General features: G+C 35.7%; 1 protein-coding gene across 2 annotated transcripts; it reads left to right on the forward strand.

The window, feature by feature from the left end:
* The first annotated feature begins 6196 nt into the window (after window positions 1-6196).
* On the forward strand, window positions 6197-18485 carry LOC118343834 (N-acetyl-D-glucosamine kinase-like). 2 transcript variants are annotated; one of them, XM_035682903.1, is made up of 7 exons: window positions 6198-6692; window positions 9411-9558; window positions 10577-10768; window positions 12185-12313; window positions 12877-13046; window positions 17248-17378; window positions 18197-18485. In XM_035682903.1, the coding sequence occupies exons 1-7, from the start codon at window positions 6467-6469 to the stop codon at window positions 18266-18268; spliced, it is 1068 nt and encodes a 355-aa protein (XP_035538796.1). In that variant the 5' UTR covers window positions 6198-6466; the 3' UTR covers window positions 18269-18485. The 2 variants fall into 2 exon arrangements, with proteins under 2 accessions (XP_035538799.1, XP_035538796.1); XM_035682906.1 differs by lacking the exon at window positions 10577-10768 and having other exon boundaries at window positions 6197-6692.
* Window positions 18486-19291: the final 806 nt, after the last annotated feature.

Consider the following 19291-nt stretch of genomic DNA (forward strand, 5'->3'; position numbering starts at 1 on the left):
AATAAAAATTAATAAAGAATTTCTCATAGGTGGCCGAAACCTTTCCTTGTGGTTATGGAAAATATTTTCTTGAGTTTAGTCCCATACTAAAACATTTGGGTGACAACCATTCATGCATAGACAAACATAGTAGAAACTGAACCCTAACATGGCATTCTTACTCCCTTTTTCATATCATATGCATCTCCCTTAAACCATTTCCATCATGCTTTAAAATAATCATAACAAAGAAGTTCATAACACATGGAAGAACATCAAGTTCCAAACAATCATACAAAAATGGAATCAACCAACAAGTTCACAAACCATATGCATAAAATATCCCAAGTACAAGTTAGAGGTATACTTTCAAAAATCCGAAATGTATTTTTAATAATAGCAAGCTGAAAAATCATATAAAATACTAGTTAGAATCCTTGCTCAAGAAAAACCCTAACCAAGTTTTCATGTATAGTATTTCTTACACCTTTTTCTTTCCAAGAAAATCCAAGTTTTCGAACCCTTCCCTCTTTAAAATCCAAAACTTGCCTTCAATACAAACCCTAGCTACTACTTACTAGTGCCATGACCCATTTTCCTCAAACATGAACTTTCTTCTTCTAGTTCAAGTGTGCGTGTGTGAGAGCATAAGTTCTAGATGAACTTGACTCAAAACCGAGACCTCTCTTCTTGAAGTCGTGCGTGTGTGTGGGTAACAAAAGAGAAGTTGGTTTCATACCTTCTAGGTCTTCTTCTTGCAAGTGTCCCTTCACTTTGCTTAGTCTCAATGGGTTGTTTGGATGGTGAGAAACTGATGGATACTTAGAAGAAAAGGGGGTGACCGAAACTTACAAGAGCAAAACACAAAGATGGCCAAAAGGGTCTTAGGGTTTTCGGCTCTTCCCATTTTATAGACACTTAAGGGCTTTCTTAGATGAAGCAAGCTCATGCATGATTGCTAAGTGGCGTGTAGCCCTACTACCTTCTTCCTCTAGCTCATCATTAGCTCAAGTTGGAAACCCTAAAATATCTTCTAGCATGAGGCGTCCTCCTTTCCCCAACCGAACCTCACTTCCTCTTTTGCCCTCTCTTTTCTTATCTTGATTCAATGTATCTTATGGCTAAAATGTCTTTTACTAAACTCAAATTTCCATCCATCTCTTACAATGGTGTGCGCATTACATGGGCTACCGAAACCCTAGAAGATTTACTTTTCACCACACTTTTGGACAAACAAGTGATTGGTCCTTTTTGGCACAAAGACCCTTGCCCTAGCCATCCACTTCAAGGGATTTCCTACACAAAACATCCTTCTAGAAGCCTTGGGCGTGTAGCCTCCCTCCAAGCTTGATCTTGCTCCTTCCCAAGAAAACCTTTTTGCCTACCTTCATGCATGGAAGACACTTGGCAAAAAGTAACCTTTTTGCTCCCCTATTGTTGTCGTCCATGACCTTTGGCCTTTCTTAGTTCCACTTTCCCATATTCCTAATCATTTCCTTCTAGTTTCCTACCCCATAGTGACATGTGTCAAAAGCTTCCTTCCACAAGCAAAGATCTTCGTGCATGCGTGACACATGGCAAAAAGGTGCCAAATTTTCCTATGATAGGCGTGTAAGCCAAAACTTAGCTCCTTCTCACCTCTTTTCTCTTATTTCCATCTAGATTCATCAAGCCCTATACATAACCTCATTGGATGTCAAACACCATGCATAAGCCTTAAGTTGGGCATGAGCCCTAATTTCATTGGGCTTCAAAAACCCTAATTTCCTACAAGGGTCGAAACTCTCTTGAGCTCTAAAAATAATAATTTACACAAAGGCCTAGAAAGTCTTGGTCGTCACAGCTAGAGAGACCAGAATTGGACAATTTTTTCTCCTTGTGTTCCAACCTTTTGTAAGTATTTTCTTGAGCTCTACCATCTTTCCCTTTATCTAGAATTAAGTCTAATTTACGTGGGTGTGTGTTGGTGAAATTTTCTTGAAATTCGGATGGATGAAAGTTAGTGTTATTGGTGGAAAGGTTCAGATTTGACAGTTTTAGTATTTATGATGAGCTTTGAAAGTCTTATGAAACTTTTGGTGAAATATTGGGTATATCTTGCTATGATGAAGTGTTAATATGATTATATGAATGTTTATGGTATGAGTCAAGCATGTTAGGATTTCTATAAAAGCATTTTGCATGATTTAATAGAGGTAGAAAATCGATTGGTTCAAAACAAATTTTTGTTTGGCTTAGTTTGTGATTTTAGCTCTAGGATCTTGGTTTTATGCCTTTGATGTTATAGATGTTGTTCTTGAGGCTTTGGTCTATGAATTTAGAATATATTTTTAAAGAGTTATGATTTAGATATTTGTTAGAAAGATGATGAACATGCAAAAGTTTGTTTTAAGCTCAATCTAGAGGCTCTCAGATTTGATAGATTGTATTGATGAATTTTTTCTATGACATGCTAGATTTTATGCTTAGATCTAACTAGAACTTGAATGTGAGGTATATGGTTGTATTCTTTCAAGAGTTATCTCATGAAAATCAAGGATCTAGTCACTTTTTTTCAAGTCCAAAAGCATGCATGTCGGTTTCTAAGTTTCTATGCAAACAGATTGTTCTATGCTGTGTTTTGTCATTTTTGGTTGATTAGTCAAGTATGCGATCATTTAGGTTTAAATGATGAACATGCTAGAAGTGTTATTTATGAACTTTTAGAGTCATTAGAGTTGATATGAAAGTGTTGGACCAAGAACATCAAGAGTTGGTTTGATTTGACCTAATCTTGATGTTTTGGGATTTTCTTTGATATAGTGAGACTAGGTCTTTATGGAATGTGTGATTTAGTGTTTTAGCATGATTTTAGAACTAAGGATGCGATTTTAGTATTGTTATTTTCGGTTTAAGCATGTTAGAGTGTTAAATGACCAAGTGGCAACAAATCCCAAGATTTTAGCCTATACATGAATTAACCAAGAGAAAGTTTGCATAGTTGGGATTAGTTTTAAAAATTTCTAAGTTCATATTGGGATTTAGGATGAAATCGGAAAGTTTTGGAATTTATTTGCAAAATCCTTATTTTTAGGGACAAATTTGTAATTTTCCATAAGTTGAGGGGTAACTTTGCAAAATTGGCCCTAAGTTAGTAAGTTTTGTAATAACTAACTTTGCAAAATTGGCCCTAAGTTAGTAAGTTTTGTAATTAGGAAGATTGAGTAAGATATTTTAACTCTAGAATGTATCTCATTTCAGTATGAACCAAAGGTCCAACTGCCTGAAATGCGCCAGTGTGGAATTCAAACAAGAAATCCCAGGTGTGATATCTGCTCATAACATTCACCCAATGTATTGACTGCCCTTTGGCATAACAGTCGTTTTGAAACCCTAACAATTTGCAATCTAGCAAGGATTAGAGAATATCAAGTCACGAGGCAAGCCATTCTCATCACACACACAGTCCATATAAATAGAGGTCAAAGAACACGCCTAAGGTAACTTCTGAACTATCACCTCAAAATTAAGGCTCTCTCTCTCTCTCTCTGCATCATTCTGATTTAGGCATCAGATGTATCGCCCACCACACCGAGCCCCACTCATCTTCTTGTTACAGGTTATTGGAAGTCGTGAGCAGGAATACGAAACGCGTCCCCAACTAGATTCAACACAAAATCTTTCTATAACCACCCTCGTGAGTGAGTGGGCATAGATAAAGATAAAATTTTGTAGTGCAAACTTCAACGGAGCATCACGGTTGGGGTGATTGGGGAAGACATGGCAAACTAGCTCTGGAGATTGACTACGGAGGAAACTGAAAGAGATAATTTGAGTGCATTAGCATTAGTGTTTTTGGAAATAATTGTATACTTCACATAAGTTCTTGTATTTCTATAGGTGGCTGTGTGTAAGGTCCTTAGAGCACTCTCAATAGTTTTCTTATCCTATTTTTTAAATATATCATGCCAATGAGGCTCTCACTTGGCCTTTGACTTACTTTTTTTATTTTACATATTGAGTTTTACAATATATCATACAACAATTTATTTATTTATTTTCTCTATATTATTTAAATCTTTTTTTAATATATTTTTATTCATTTCAAATATTTTATCTAACTACCACTGATATCTTCATATATTTTTATATTTGTAATATCTTCCATATATAATATCATATAATTATATGAGATTAACCCTAATTATTAGTCAAACCAAAATTGAAATTGATCCAAAATATAAAAAAGAGATTATATTATAAGAATGAAGGGCAGTATATGTTTCTTTAAAATCTAACTTCAATTCTTAACACATGCAGTCACTGGAAAAAAGTAACACATGCAGTCACTTCAATTCTTTAAGAGATACAAGGGAATGAGATCCCATAGCAAGATCCGTTTGGATTGAGAAAGGCTCTCAACTTACTTTATCATTATAATTTTTATAAAATTTCACATAAAATATAATAAACAATTTAATTTTTTTAAGAGTAATGTTACTTATCATCTTAATTCTCATCATTCTCTCATCATCCCATGATGTGACATTAGATGATTGAAAATTATTTATTATATTTTATTTGTGAATCTATTATCTAATATCACATCATAAGATAATAGAAAAAATATTGATAAATAGATTTTTTTCTTTTTCAAATTTCAAAATAATAATATATTAAAAAATAATATTCTAACAATATTTATTTATTTTTCAACTTTCATTTCAACTAATCTCATCTTTCCCAATTCAAATCATAAAACACGCTAATATTAGCTCCCCCGTCAATTCAACTGTAGACACCAGTTTTGCGCATGAAAACTGAAATTCATTCTTTCCTTTCCCCAATTAAGCTGTGGCTGGAAATAGCATTTGCATCCTGCCAGCCATCTAGCATCTAACAATAAGCTTGCACTTTGAATGCCCTTCCTCCACATACTTCATTTATCTGCACTGTTTTGACAAAGAAATATATTATACATTCTAAAAAAGAAATGATAATTGTAATCGTGAATAAACAAGCGTCGCACAATTATTTAAAAAAAAAATAAATAAATATAAGACTTACATGAAAAAAAAAATTAATTTTTTAATAATAGACTATACTCTTTTTCAAAACGACTGCAAAATACTTGTATACTCTACAACTATATATAGTATTATTCTTCCAAAAAATCACTATTTTTTTTTTTTTTGTTATATAAACATGCATAAAGGTTATCAATCAACCCTTTCAATTCAGAAAGGATGTCCTTGTTAGAAATCGTAAGAGGTTGGTTTACAGTGTTCCAAATTGAAAATAAACTCGTATCATAATAAGGGGACCTAAGGTGGGTAAGAGCCTACATACAACTTGAAAACATCAAAATAAAACATAGTAAACAAAGAGCACGGTAATTTTGTAAGAGAATAAGGGCATGTTTGGACATTATTAGAATTCTCATCATTTACAAAACTTCTAATAATTTTATTCTTTAATATCATTCAAATATAAAACACTTTTTAATTTTTAATTTTAACTTTTTCATCTAATCATTATCTAATTATTATCCAAACGAAAAAATTAATATAATTTTTACACAAACAAATCAATACAATTTTTATAAACTTCATAATAAAATTAATATTAAAAATTATATTCAAATAATTTTTTAATTTTATTATATTTTATTCAATCTTTTCTATCTTATTTTTCAAAATCCAATAAAAACATCTTCATTCGAATCCCAATTATTACCATTCACAAAATTATGAGATAACTGAGAATTAAAAGAGAGTCCACCAACTTGCATTTTCGTTTGGGCATGTTTGGACATTATTAGAATTCTCATCATTTTCAAAACTTTTAGTAATTTTATTCTTTAATATCACTTAAATATAAAATACTTTTAATTTTTAATTTTAACTTTTTCATCTAATCATTACTTAATTATTATCCAAACGTAAAAATTAATATTCAATTTTTACATACACAAATCAATACAACTTTTATAAACTTCATAATAAATTAATATTAAAAATTATATTCAAATAATTTTTTAATTTTATTATATTATATTCAATTTTTTTTATCTTATTTTTCAAAATTAAATAAAAACATCTTCATTCAGATCCCAATTATTACCGTTCACAAAATTATGAGATAACTCAGTTTTAAAAGAGAGTCCACCAACTTGCATTTTCGTTTGTTTGAGAAGAAGGTAACTGAGATTTAAAAAAGAGAAAAATATACATTCAAAAATAGTGGAGTTCGTCAGTAGCGTTTGGCACATTTGCCGTCCGAATCCCACCCTCGCGTGTTTGTATTTTCCTTGGCGCAAACAGTAACGCCTGCTCTCTCTACCTGTATCTGTCTCTGCCAGGGACCTTATTGTTACCCAAAATTCTGACTCCTCCACGGTCGTGTTCTGTTCTGTCCTTGTTGTCCATTTCTTCTTCGGTCCTTGTCTCTTGCTCTTTTGAAACCAAATCAGACACAAAAGGGGTGCCACTGAGAGTAAGTGCGGGTGATGAAGAGGCATAGGAATGGGGAAATCTGGGACTTCGAGCACGAATTGCCAGCGGTGGCAGCCAATCAGTGCGGGGTAGATGTCGTGCTTGGATTGGACGGCGGCACGACCTCGACCGTGTGCGTATGTATGCCCGTCATTCCCTGTTCACACTCTCATTTTCCTGACCCTCTCCCCGTCCTCGCTCGCGCTGTTGCCGGCTGCTCCAACCACAACAGTGTAGGCGGTAATCTTATTTTTCATTTTCTTTACCACGTTTTTTCTTTATTTTTTTTTTTATCTGGAATTTGAAGTGAATTAACGTGTTTTTCAATTTTTCTTCTTCATTTATGTTTTGAGGTCTTCTGCTGTTGGGCTTAGTTTGTTAAGAAAAGAATTTAACCCCCCTTCCCCCGAAAAAAAGAAAAGAAAAGAAATTCTGGGACGATATTGTAGTTCTTTTGAACCTAGTGTTAGTATTATGATAGTCATTCGGAAGCTACGGCACCAACCTCGATCCGAAATGCATTTTAAAGAAACTCTCATCTTCTATAGGCAACGGAGATGCTGCTGGGCTCAAGTTTAATGAGGAGGAATTGGGCTTCGTAGCTGCTCCCATTGAGAAGATCCACAGTATCGAAGTATTGTAACTTCTTACAAATTGTTAAAGATAAAGAATGAAAGGAAATGAAGAAGGATTGGAGAGAAAAATTATGATTCTCATTTAGTAGTCGAATCTGACACATCCTCAGTACATATATCCTTCGAGCAATACCCTTTCAGCCAATCAAAAAATAGAAAGAATAACCAACCTACACCTATTCTACATTGTTCTAGAATAAAAGCTATCTGTACAAAAAGACAAAAAGGAAATGATCCTAACAAACTATGCCGAGCTGGAGGGATATTCTTCTGTTTTCTCAGAGTACGTGCAGAGCAGTTTTTCATTGGTGGAGGCTTGATTCCTTCTTTGTTGAGACAAATGGTTTTGGTTGTTTTTATTTTTTTTTATTTTTTTTTTTGGGGGGGGGGAAGGGGGGTGGTTAATCCTATATCAATTATGCAGTCAAAGGGCTGATGGGCCACAACTATCACATATATCAATTCCAGAATGTTTGATGGGTGCATGTGCATGTAGATGCAAGGAGAACCTGGAGGTGGAGCAGTTCGTCCTGATGCCTTAGGAGTTGGTGCTTGCATGAATATAAGTGGAGCAAGCAGATGGTGGTGTGGAAATGAGAGGGATGCCGTTAGACATGTTAGAGGGATAGGCGAGTCTGATTAGAGTCTTGAAACTGCTGTCTTTGATACACTGTTCTTAGTAGTGTTACACCCTTTGCCACAAAGGATTTACTTTTCAATTTACTTGACCATTGGATGGCAACCCACCTACCTTCCTAGCTTTAGCTTATAGGATTTTCTTCTTCTCTTTTCTTTCTTTCATTAGATGTATCTGAAGTATATATTGTGATCTCTTTTGTTCCTCTCATTAGGTGCATTTGAAGTATAATCCACTCTACCTCGATCTTGTCTTTGTTTCCTTTCATGATGATTAGTAAAAATTATTGTACTTGTAAAAAATCTGCCTTCGTTGTTGTGACTTGCTTCAGGCCCATCATGGAACACATCATTTTACTCCAGAAAGATTCTATCACTGAACACAAGACAGGTTCTTGAAGCCAATTTTTGAAAGTCAATTACTTGGAGTCGTGTTAGTTACCCCATGTTTGTCCAATGTCCCTCTAAATTGGCTGATGGTCTCCTGTTGAGAATTCTTTGGAGTTCTGTAGTTTCTCAGTGATGGAAAAAGAAAAATGCAGGTAAAAGGAAAAGAAGAAGACAAAAGAGAAAAGAAAAGGATGTACCTAACACCCAAAAGAGAAGAAAAAGAAAACCTTGGTGATGCTTTAAAATTGGACATTAGACACTTTTTTTTTTTTTTAGTTTAACTATTATTTTTAGCAAACATTACTGAAATGTGCTTCGCTTTTGTTTTGGGTGGGAAAAAAATATTCAGCTGCCTGTATTTAACCTGAACTGATAGATAACTCATTAAAGAGTGGAAAAAGTGAGAAGGAAAGAGAGAGAGGGAGGGAGAATGAATATATGGCAAGGACATAGCAATGTCACTTGTTTCAAGACAGCACTACTGGGCTACTATCATTGGAGGGCTTCTCTAATCATTACTCTTGTTCAGCAGCATGAAAGTCTATCAGACCTCTTTTAACTCATTATTTTTCTGCTTTCTCTTTTAATGGCATGCCTTAATATGGATGTGTAACTGTGGTAGGCATTAATATATGCACCATTTTATGGATGTTTTAGTAAATTCATTTTTATTATCGGTTCATGCCGTGCTAATTTTTTCCGTCACCTATGGTGCAAAACCTTGGTTAGGGTATTTTTGCTTTTAAACTTTGTTACCTATAAATTATGCATGTATGAAGCGTATTTTAATCTATGTTCTCATCCTGCATCCCATTCGTATGAGGAGGAAGTGCCATTTAAATCAGACCCATTGGAACTTTGGGTGTTTAACATTAGCAAATATTTCTTAATCTCTTGTGTAGATTTAAAATTTGTTGGGCCTTTATAGCAAAATTCATAATTATGACTTATTACTCATCATTAGTTTTTTGTTTTTTGTTTTTCTGGTTTTTGCATCTATCTTGTCTTTTATGGCCTAAATGGCCATATACTGATAATATTCTGAATTTGGACATTTTAAGCACTTGTACCTTAGGTCCTTACGGATTTGTAACTTTCATAGACTTTCATGAACATCAGCTCCTTAGGACATTTAGTAGATTATATTATATTTTTTTGTCTAAGCTAATATATTATTTTACTTATCAATAAAGAAAGCTGCACCATAAAATGGACAATATTTCTGATAAAACATGAAGTGGCAGATAGAGTTATTCTATGGCTAGGATTTTCAGATAATATGTTTTCCTCTCTACAGAAACTGCCGCAAGGGAAACTTTGGAGCAAGTTATGGCAGATGCACTTGCAAAGTCAGGTTTAAATCGGACTGCCGTTCGAGCTGTTTGTCTAGCTGTATCTGGAGTTAACCATCCCACGGATCAGCAAAGAATTATAGATTGGCTTAGGTGTGCTCTATAAAAGCATATATTTATAGTTCATGAAATGCATGGAAATTTGTAATATTCTATTTATTCATTTATTTGTTTCATTTTCCATTTGCTGGTTATCCCATTAGCTATTGTTGCTTAATCAGGTTATTAAGCGCGATGTTCCACAACTCCGAAATAGAAAAGAAAGTGCCTGCTCATTCTATCCCTTCTATTGCGACTGCTTGAATTTCTTATAGTTTCCTGATAAATTCTAACTCTTATTTCAGCAAAGGAACAGAAAACTTTCCTTTCTATGTTATATCTCAAATGTTCATGAAATTGATGGATGATTCTGTTTTGCATTAATATCTAATAATTGCATAACAACTATACATCAATCGTAAGGCTTTGCATTTAGTGTTTTATATCAAATCTGGGACGTCCTGTACATAGCTTTTCATGGTTTTCTATCTTTGTCCCTAATATCCAATTATCCTAATTTTCTAGTAGCAATCAGTCGCTCCCTCATTTTTGGTCAAGAATGAGGGAGAGTGTGGTGGGGCACTTTGTATGTTGGGTCTTTCAATTTTAGACAATCTAATTGTACTCTTGAAAAACATTTGATGAAAAATGGATGCAATATACACTTGATTTAGAAAGGGGAGAGGACAGTGGATCGATATTTTTTTTTTTGATTAGTAGGATAGTGGATCAATATTGTGGCCTGGAAATCATATTTATATTATTTAATAGAAGCTGCATAAAAAATGTGTAGGAGATTTGTAAACTTTGTGAATGTTGGCGCAAAATGTTGGTGGTTATGGGGAGCAGAGTGTTGGGGTATGAGCATTTGGGTTTGAAGGCATCCAGTGAGCTGCATTTTCAACATGGTTGCGTCACCACCCGTGCTTGCACTGTATATCATTTATGTGTTATGCTGCTCTATCATTTATGGATTTAATATTTTTCATCCAGAAATAGCTTCCCCTCCCCCATTACACTTGTTTCTATCGATATCTTCTGTTTTGAGTATGTTCTCTCCCGATGTGAACAGTGATATATTTCCCAGCCGCGTACAACTATATGTTCAGAATGATGCCGTTGCAGCTCTAGCAAGTGGGACTATGGGAAAGCTTCATGGTTGTGTTTTAATTGCTGGTACAGGGACCATTGCTTATGGATTCACAGAAGATGGTCGTGAAGCTCGGGCTGCTGGTGCAGGTCCCATCTTAGGTGATTGGGGAAGGTATATAGGTTTATGTGGCCGATGTTCTTCTTCCACACCCCCCCCCCCCCCAGTTGTCAAACCCTCTCAAGATGATCTATAATTAAATGGGCAAAGCACAAGTACCTAGGGAAAGTATACATGGATAACACCTAGTTACACGTTAGGAACTAGAAATGGATACAAGAAAATCATGGGAGCTAGTCCCATTGAGGACAATCACAGAAGCCCAAAAATAAGTATGGAAGAAGAAACGTCTGAGATCATCCGACCGAGGCTATAACTCCAAGAGAGACGAGTATTTCCAATGCTAGAATGAAATTTAAGCATTTTGAAAAGTTTCATAGTTTAAAGCAGTCTCTCTATACCTGCATGATAAGGTTGGCAAGGCATATAATAAGGCAGACTCAGGCTCTATCTCAGATTTATTTCTTATTGACATCTTTGTTCTGTTCTGTACTTATCTAGAAGAATGAAAAAAACTAATTTTGTTTTGTAGTCAATCGGTTGTTAAAGTTTGTTAAGGTAAGTGTTTAGTTATTTCATGGATGAAGATTGCCACAAGAATGCCAAATAATAGGTTGTGGCAGCAATGTTATGTAATGATCCAAGGAAGGCCCAAGCCACATTTAGGCCCATGCTCTGAAAGGACTGGTCCAAGTTACAATTGGAGTCCCTTGAAATTCGTTATAAAGGGCTTTGAACGAATCTCATCCACTACCTTCCCATATACAATTGCACAATCCGGGTATTACTATCTGCCCCTTAATTTCCCGACAACCTCCTTGGGCCAAGTCCATTATAGGTTGGCATGGCTCAAGTGTCATACTTCTGGGTAAGATTGATTCTGAAACCATTTGTAATGACCCAATGAAGGCCCACACAACATTTGGGCCCATGCTCCTAAAGGACTAGTCAAAATTACAATTGAAGTCCCTTGGAATTTATTATGAAGGGCTTGAACTTCTCCCTCCTAAGCAATGTATAATATTCATTATTGATGAGTTTCTTGTACGAAACCAGATCATGCTATTGTGCGACCAAAAACTCTATTCGCATCGTGATGATGCTTTCTTTGCCATCCCATGAATTAGCTGATCTTCCAAATATATTAGTATAGTCATGCTTTTCAAATCAATCTCACTACCTACTATTGCTATGCTCTTCTTCTGTTTAATATAAAAAATGTTTTATAAATAAGCTGCTGTACTCAAGTATCTAGTTGGACTGAAAATTACTTAACTCATAAAGGGATGTTTTCTTTTCCAATAATTTTATAAATTTTTGAGAAATTTCTATTTGATGTGCTCATTGTGGAAGAATTTATCTTTCTATTTCCTTTGGATTATCTTCCCACACAATTTTGGTTATCTCAGCTTGGGTTATCAAAAAAATTCCTTTTTCAGAGTTTTCATTGATGGTTTAATTTCCTTGCAGTGGATATGGAATAGCTGCGCAGGCATTAACTGCCATCGTAAGGGCTCATGATGGTCGCGGTCCACATACAATGCTTACAAGTTGTATTTTACAGACGCTTGACCTTGTTTCTCCAGATGAACTCATTGGGTACCAATCTGAAAATTAGTTGCTGTTGCATAAAACGTGACAATGCTTGTTATCCATTCTATTTGATAAATCTGCATAAGGTTCTCTGCAGGCTAACCAACATTTATTTAATCATCAATATAATATATTGAAGAAAAAATGCCTCCTGGAAGTAAGATGAAAATACCACTGTACATTGTCCTTCTTTAAATTTTGTGGTATGTTCTTGATTTGAAGATGGCAGAGGCAAAAAAAATTTGCTTTCTTGCAGATGATCTTTGGATCTTTTGTGAGAGAGAACAAATGTTGGTCAACCTTCTAGTCTTTTATCCTTCATTCTTCTTATTGACCATAAATTTCAGTTTCGATCTGTGGTGGTCAACTCTTGTATTAAAGTTGTATGCTTTGTCTATACCATCTTGTTGTCCTTAGCTAAAGGTATTCTTTGGAAATTATGTAGGAGCTTGGTTAGTTTTTTCTTATTTAAACTGTAAATTAGGTCTTAAATTGATATAGAAAGCATATCATGGACATGATTGGATGGCATATTGGGTCACAATATTTTTCTCCCAAATGGAATTTAGGTGGACCTATGCAGATCCATCCTGGGCTCGCATTGCAGCACTGGTTCCAGTTGTTGTTTCTTGTGCGGAGGCAGGTGATGAGGTTGCAAATACGATCTTGCTAGATTCAGTCCAAGAGCTGGCTTCAAGCGTGAAAGCTGTTGTTCAAAGACTTGGTTTGTGTGGTGAAGGTGTGGAATATACAACTAAAACCAGAAAATAAAAGAGCTATCTTTTCTTTTCTTTTGCTTCTGTGTTTAGAAAATCATATGATATAGTCACGCGTCTTGACCTCTTAAATTATTTTACCGTTGAATGTTTGTGGTATCAGTACTTCACCAGTTAATGTAATTTGTTGTTTGAATTGGCCTCTACAAGTAATTAGTCTTGTCAATAATTGTTTTCTAGCATACCTCAACCATCTACAAGACTGCTATGCGTCACTTATTATGAATGAACTTAATTCTATAAGATTGAAACTAAACACAACATGACCCATAAAAAACAAAGCAGGCAGAACATGACTTGGACATAATTTAGAAGTTTTCTTTAGGGTCCATGGTTGTGCGTGTTAGAAGAAACTAATAGCTATAGCTCATCATATGTGAAAAGACTTTATTTAACACTTTTATATTTGGAGCAAAAGAATTGTTTCTATGCCCTTCCATCACTCCATGCATATATCTCATTCTTGGCATTTTGAGATATGAGCATGCATTTTGTTGGGGGATAAAATGATTGAAGATGATAAGCCCACCAGGGACCCATGGAGGACTGAAGCCCATGACCAAATGAAGAGAAGAGAGAATAAGACAAGAGGCCTGTCAGGAGTTGACTTGAGAAGGCATGAAGCAAGGAGGGGACATAAAGCTGCAGGACAAGACATAAAGTGGAGGAATGGGCTTAAGAGGGAAGGAAGGAGGTAACGAAAGTGGGTTCTGACTTCTCCAAAACAAGAAGAGCTAAGGGGGTCATCCTTAACCTGTGAGATCCTCCATTTTAGACCACTATAACAGAGAGCTTATAGAGGAGGGAGATCATGTATTTAACCCCATTTATAGTGGATTTTGCATTCAAGACCTATGGACGTAGGCCTTAGTGCCGAGCCACGTAAATCATTGTGTCCCTAATTTTCTATCATTTATTTATAGTGTGCAAGCCATGGATGTCCACTACCAAGCACAACCATATTAGCTTGCTCCTAATACAATATCTTGCTCCTTATACATGGAGTTTCGTCCTAGCATAGTGGGATGAGTATATTACTGAGGTATTGGTCATATGCTTAAGTTGGTTTTTGGAAAGATTATTCCTAATTCCCATAATGCCTTCATTCAAGGTAGACAAGTCTGATTTCGGTTTTGATGGCTAATGAATGTTTAGGTAGTTGGATTAGAGATGGCATAAGTGATTTGTTGCATAAATCGGACTTGGAGAAAGCCTATGATCATGTGGATTGAAATTTTTTGTGAAGAGATGTGGATTTGGGGTGGCATGTATGTAACGCCCCAATGGAAAGTTCAAACCATTTGGCCTAACTCCAAAAGGATTAGTCAATGATACGATTGGAGCCCCATTGGAACCATTATAAAGTGCAAGAACTTCTCCTTCCCAAGCAATGTAGGATCTCATACACCACCTATCTTTATCTTTATCATATGGGGTATCACAATCTCCCCCCTTAAATTCCTGACGTCCTCGTCGGATCAGTCCATCGTAGATAGCACGGCTCAAGTCCCACATTTTTGGTTGGGATAGACTCTGATACCATTTATAACGCCCCAATGAAAGGCCCAAACCACTTGGCCTATACTCCAAAAGGACTAGTCAATGATACAATTAGAGCCCCATTGAAACCATTATAAAGAGCAAGAACTTCTCCTTCCCAAATAATGTGGGATCTCATACACAACCTACCCTTATCCTTATCATATGGGGTATCACAATGTACAGTTTGGATATCATATCGTCTTCCTACAGTGTGGTTTTCCGTTCTTATTAATGGTTCATCATCTTGATTTTTTTGTAGCTCGTGGTTTGAGGCAATGGGATCTCCACTTTTGTCATTGTTATGTGTAATTGTTATGGAGGAGATAGGTAGGATGATGAATCCTACAGTGGACCGGGGCTTGTCTTGTTATTCGGTGGGCCTAAGGATGAAAATCCTACACTGATTTTTTTCTTCTTTGTGAAGCAAATGCTGAAACAACTGCAACAGTTGCTGCTTTTCCTTATGTTTTAAGTGGTTTTAGGTTTGTTTTGGCGAAATCTGATATTGTTCCTGTTTGTGATGAGTAAAGTTTGATCCGTATTCTTGGCTATAAATTTTGTTCTTTGCCTTTGGGTGCAATTTACAAGTCTTTATCTTGTTGGAGAAAATGGAGCAAAGGTTCACTGGTTGGAAAAGGCTTTTTATTTGTCTAAGGGTGGTCATTTGATTTAAATGGAAATCACTCTTTCCAATCTGCCTACCTCTTACTTATCTTTGTTCTCTATTCCAGTAAGAGTGGCTAATAGGTTTGAAATGATTCATAGACTTCTTATGTGGGGGAGTTGGTGCTAAGTTTAAATTTCATTTAGTGAATTGGTCGAGTATTTATGCTCCCATAAATGATGGGGTTTTTTATCGTTCGTTGTGAGGATGCTTGGGTTGCTGAGAATATGAAAATCCTGAATGAAAATACTCGTTGGGGAGTAAAGCACCTCCCAAGGCTGCTTTCTTTGTTTGGACAACTACTTTAGGAAAGATACTAACCATGGATAATCTAAGGCGTGGACTCATAATTATAGACTGGTGTTGTATTTGCAGAAATAGTGGGGAAACGGTAGATCACCTACTCTTACTTTGTGATTTTCGAGGGACATTTGGAATTACTTTTTCAGTAGAATGGGATTAGCATGGATAATGCCAGGAAAGGTGGTGGAATTACTAGCTAGCTGAAGAGGGCTCTCAGGGACACCACAGATTGCAACGGTGTGGAAGATGGCTCCTATTTGTATTTTCTGGTGTATTTGGAGAGAAAGAAATGATAGGCTTTTTGAGGATCATGAAAGATCCTCCGAGGAGTTTATGAGTTATTTTTGGAAGACTTTGTTTATGTGGGCCATTGCTTTAGAGTTAAATGGTCTCAGCTTCCAAGATTTTCTTGTAACAGTTTCTAGTTCTTAACTTGGTGTACTCTTACGTATACCTCCAATGTACTTGGGTTATGTCTATCTTTATCAATACAATTACTTCTTACTTATCAAAAACAATACTCGTTGGGATACACTTTCAACTAAACCCTTGCAAGATTGGAGGTGGATCTGGCTTCTTCATTTTGAGATGCTTTACAATTTCAGAGTAAGATAGAGGTGTGGATAGAATATGTTGGATCCTATCCAAGAGACACAAGTTTGGGTAAGATTTTGAAACTGGACAGTCTGAGGAAGCAAAACATCGCCATCAATTATTGGTGTTGTATGTGTAAGATGAATGAAGACACCATTGATTTACTTCTTTATTGTGAAGTTGCAAGAAATTTGTGGTGTGTGCTATGTATGGGATTTGGTGTTGATTGTGTTATGCCAGGTGAGCTGGGGGAGGACAGCAAGTGTTTGGCAATTTTTTGGTAGTGTAGAGGTTGGCTCCTTTATGCTTGATATGGTGTATTTGGCCAGAGCAAAATGCATGGACTGGTAGGATAAGGAAGCTTCAATGGTGGAACTGAAAAAGACTGTCCTCCACTCCCTTTATGCGTGGATTGGAGCTCATGATACTCAGCTTTTTATTAGTTTTTCAGATTTCTAGAATTGCTGTTTTCTTTTTCAATTAAATATGGATTCTCTTGTATACTTCCTATGTACCTCCTTTGCACTTATAACGAGATTACATTACTTATATAAAAAGAAAGGTCTAGTATAATGCTTTGGGAGGGGAGTAAACAATTGTCTGTTAAACCTTTCACGCATGTGATTGTTTTCAGCTTGTGTTTCTGATCTGAGACATTCTTCTTGTATATCACCCTGTAGTTGTCCCTTGGGTTTATTCCCTCTTTGAATGGACAACTTGTAGAAGTCTTGATCATATAAGATATTGGACCATGTAATCAAATATCAACAATGTAGGAAGAGTCTCTATGTACTAAGCTATTATATCATGTATGTCGAATGCTTTGGTCCATGTTTGTTTCTCATTCTAACGGAATGTATCAAGAAGGTTGCAAACCATGCATATGGCTATGAGACATCATTTTCAATATTCTCAATAGGAGTATTTCTTGTGGTTTTATCAAAACTAAATTTAATTACAAACTTGGCAAATAAAATCTGATAGTATGGAGTGTTTCCCACAAAATCTCTGTTGAATGGGTTGTTCTAATTGATTTATTTATGGAGTAAAAAATACTGCAGATGGGAAAGACTATTTTCCGCTTGTAATGGTTGGTGGCGTTCTTGAAGCAAATAAGAGATGGGATATAGGGAAGGAAGTCATGAACTACATCTCGAAGGACTACCCTGGGGTACAGGCAATTAGGCCGACGGTGAGAATATTTCACATTCATCTGTGTAGCAGTTATCTGAAAACATTACCTTCTGTTTTTCAGTTCAAAAATACTTCTTATTGCCTAGCTACAAATGTCAGCCGAAGAAACAGAAACCATAAGAAGCTAATAATCTTCTGAAACTGAATCCAATCCTAGTCTTTCCAGTGTTCAACATGCTTCTTATATGTATAGTGCGGTGATATAGATTGAATGCATGGGATGGGGAAGGTGATTGTTTTTCGTTATTTATGTATATAGATCATTTGATGAATAACCTTAGCCAATAAATGATAAATTTCACCCCTTCTTATATTATCTTAATCTTTTGGGACTGTTGATAATTTAACATCAAATCAAACCAATGGTTATAAGCTTGAACCCTGCTTAGTGTCCCTTTGCATGTTGCACGTGTTTGGCCCACTCGTTATAGGAGTTTGGCCCACGTGAGGAGTTTTGAGATATTAATCAAATGATTGAAATTATTCATTCCCATTAGTTTAAACTTTTGGGACAATTGGTGACATAATAACGTTCAAAACATGTGCCTTCAAATGAAATTTGTCAATTACATGAACGGTAGAAAACCCAAGTATTCTACCCGAGAAACCAATCGACCAAAATCATTATTCATATTGTAAAAATGTTTTCTATTGAGAGTGTTTTTTTCTCATTCTTTGTTTTGGTAGGCATAGTAGCATATGCTAGTGAAATTAAGACCTCTGATATGTATATTTGTCATATTTCGTGTGTCTATCATTACTCATTGGTAATATTTGTAACCGCATCACGATTTTGTCTCTTTAAATCTACACCAGGTGGAGCCTGCAGTTGGGGCTGCTCTGCTAGCCTGGAGTTTCTTCATGAAAGAATCCAAGAAAAGTTCATAGAAGCTAAAGGTCAGTGATTCAAAACAATTCATTAATTGTACAGTGACCGGGACAGAGGCTACTGTAAAAGAAGTATGCGTTGTGTAATTGAAAATAATGATGATTATCCATATTTTCTCCTTACAGTGGAAGGCATTTATACTCATGAAATGCTTATAGTGATTTGAACAAAATAATTTAACTGTGCTAAAAGTGAGTGATTTATTTTGTTGCCTAATAAGCTGTCCCTGCTTCTGCTTATTTGGATTTCGAAGTATTTTTTACATGTGGTTGGATGCCATGTAAATCTTTGAGCCTTCTGTAATGAGCAATTTAGGTTCTGGATTCGTCCAAGTGTAGTAATGGTCTCTCATTTACAGCATGAACCTACTCTCTGAAAGCACATTTACTTTATTTATACTTGGGATTTGTGGATTGAAATTTGTAATCCCGAAGTCTTGTTTGGATATGAAAATTTCTTGATATTTTTTTAATCGTTGAGAATTTTTTCAGGTGTGTATTTATTGGTATTTGTGAAACTGATGAGAGAGGTGGAAAATATTTCTGAAAAAATATAGATGTCCTTTTATGGGTGTTTGGGAAAATGGTGGGATGCTAAAACAGTGAAGGTCATGGCTATAGAAAGATGAGAAGAATCAAAGTACAAAAATGTAACACACCCAATGGATTGATGGTAAATAAAATGAAATGTTTTAGAAATTCAGAAGGAAGAAGAAAATTGTATGTAGAAGCTTCTATTACATTCTGGATAAAGAACGACTAGAGCACCTGCCAAGTACTTAGTGTGCCGACCCTTACATGGGCTCAGGCTTACCCGAACTAACAACGTAGAGAGAAGAAATAAAACTAAAGGTCTAGGTCCTTGACTTGTTATCCTATAGTCCAAATAACATACCGGACTGAAATAAAGGAAATGCAAATGAATTTAAACTGGCTCATAGCCCAACAAACATTTAAACTCGAATTAAGTCCATTGAGGCCTGGTACTTTGTTCTTGAATGAGAAACAACAGCTTCCAGTTTC

The sequence above is a fragment of the Juglans regia genome, chromosome 1 (assembly GCF_001411555.2).
Source record: "Juglans regia cultivar Chandler chromosome 1, Walnut 2.0, whole genome shotgun sequence".
Taxonomy (NCBI): Eukaryota; Viridiplantae; Streptophyta; class Magnoliopsida; order Fagales; family Juglandaceae; genus Juglans; species Juglans regia.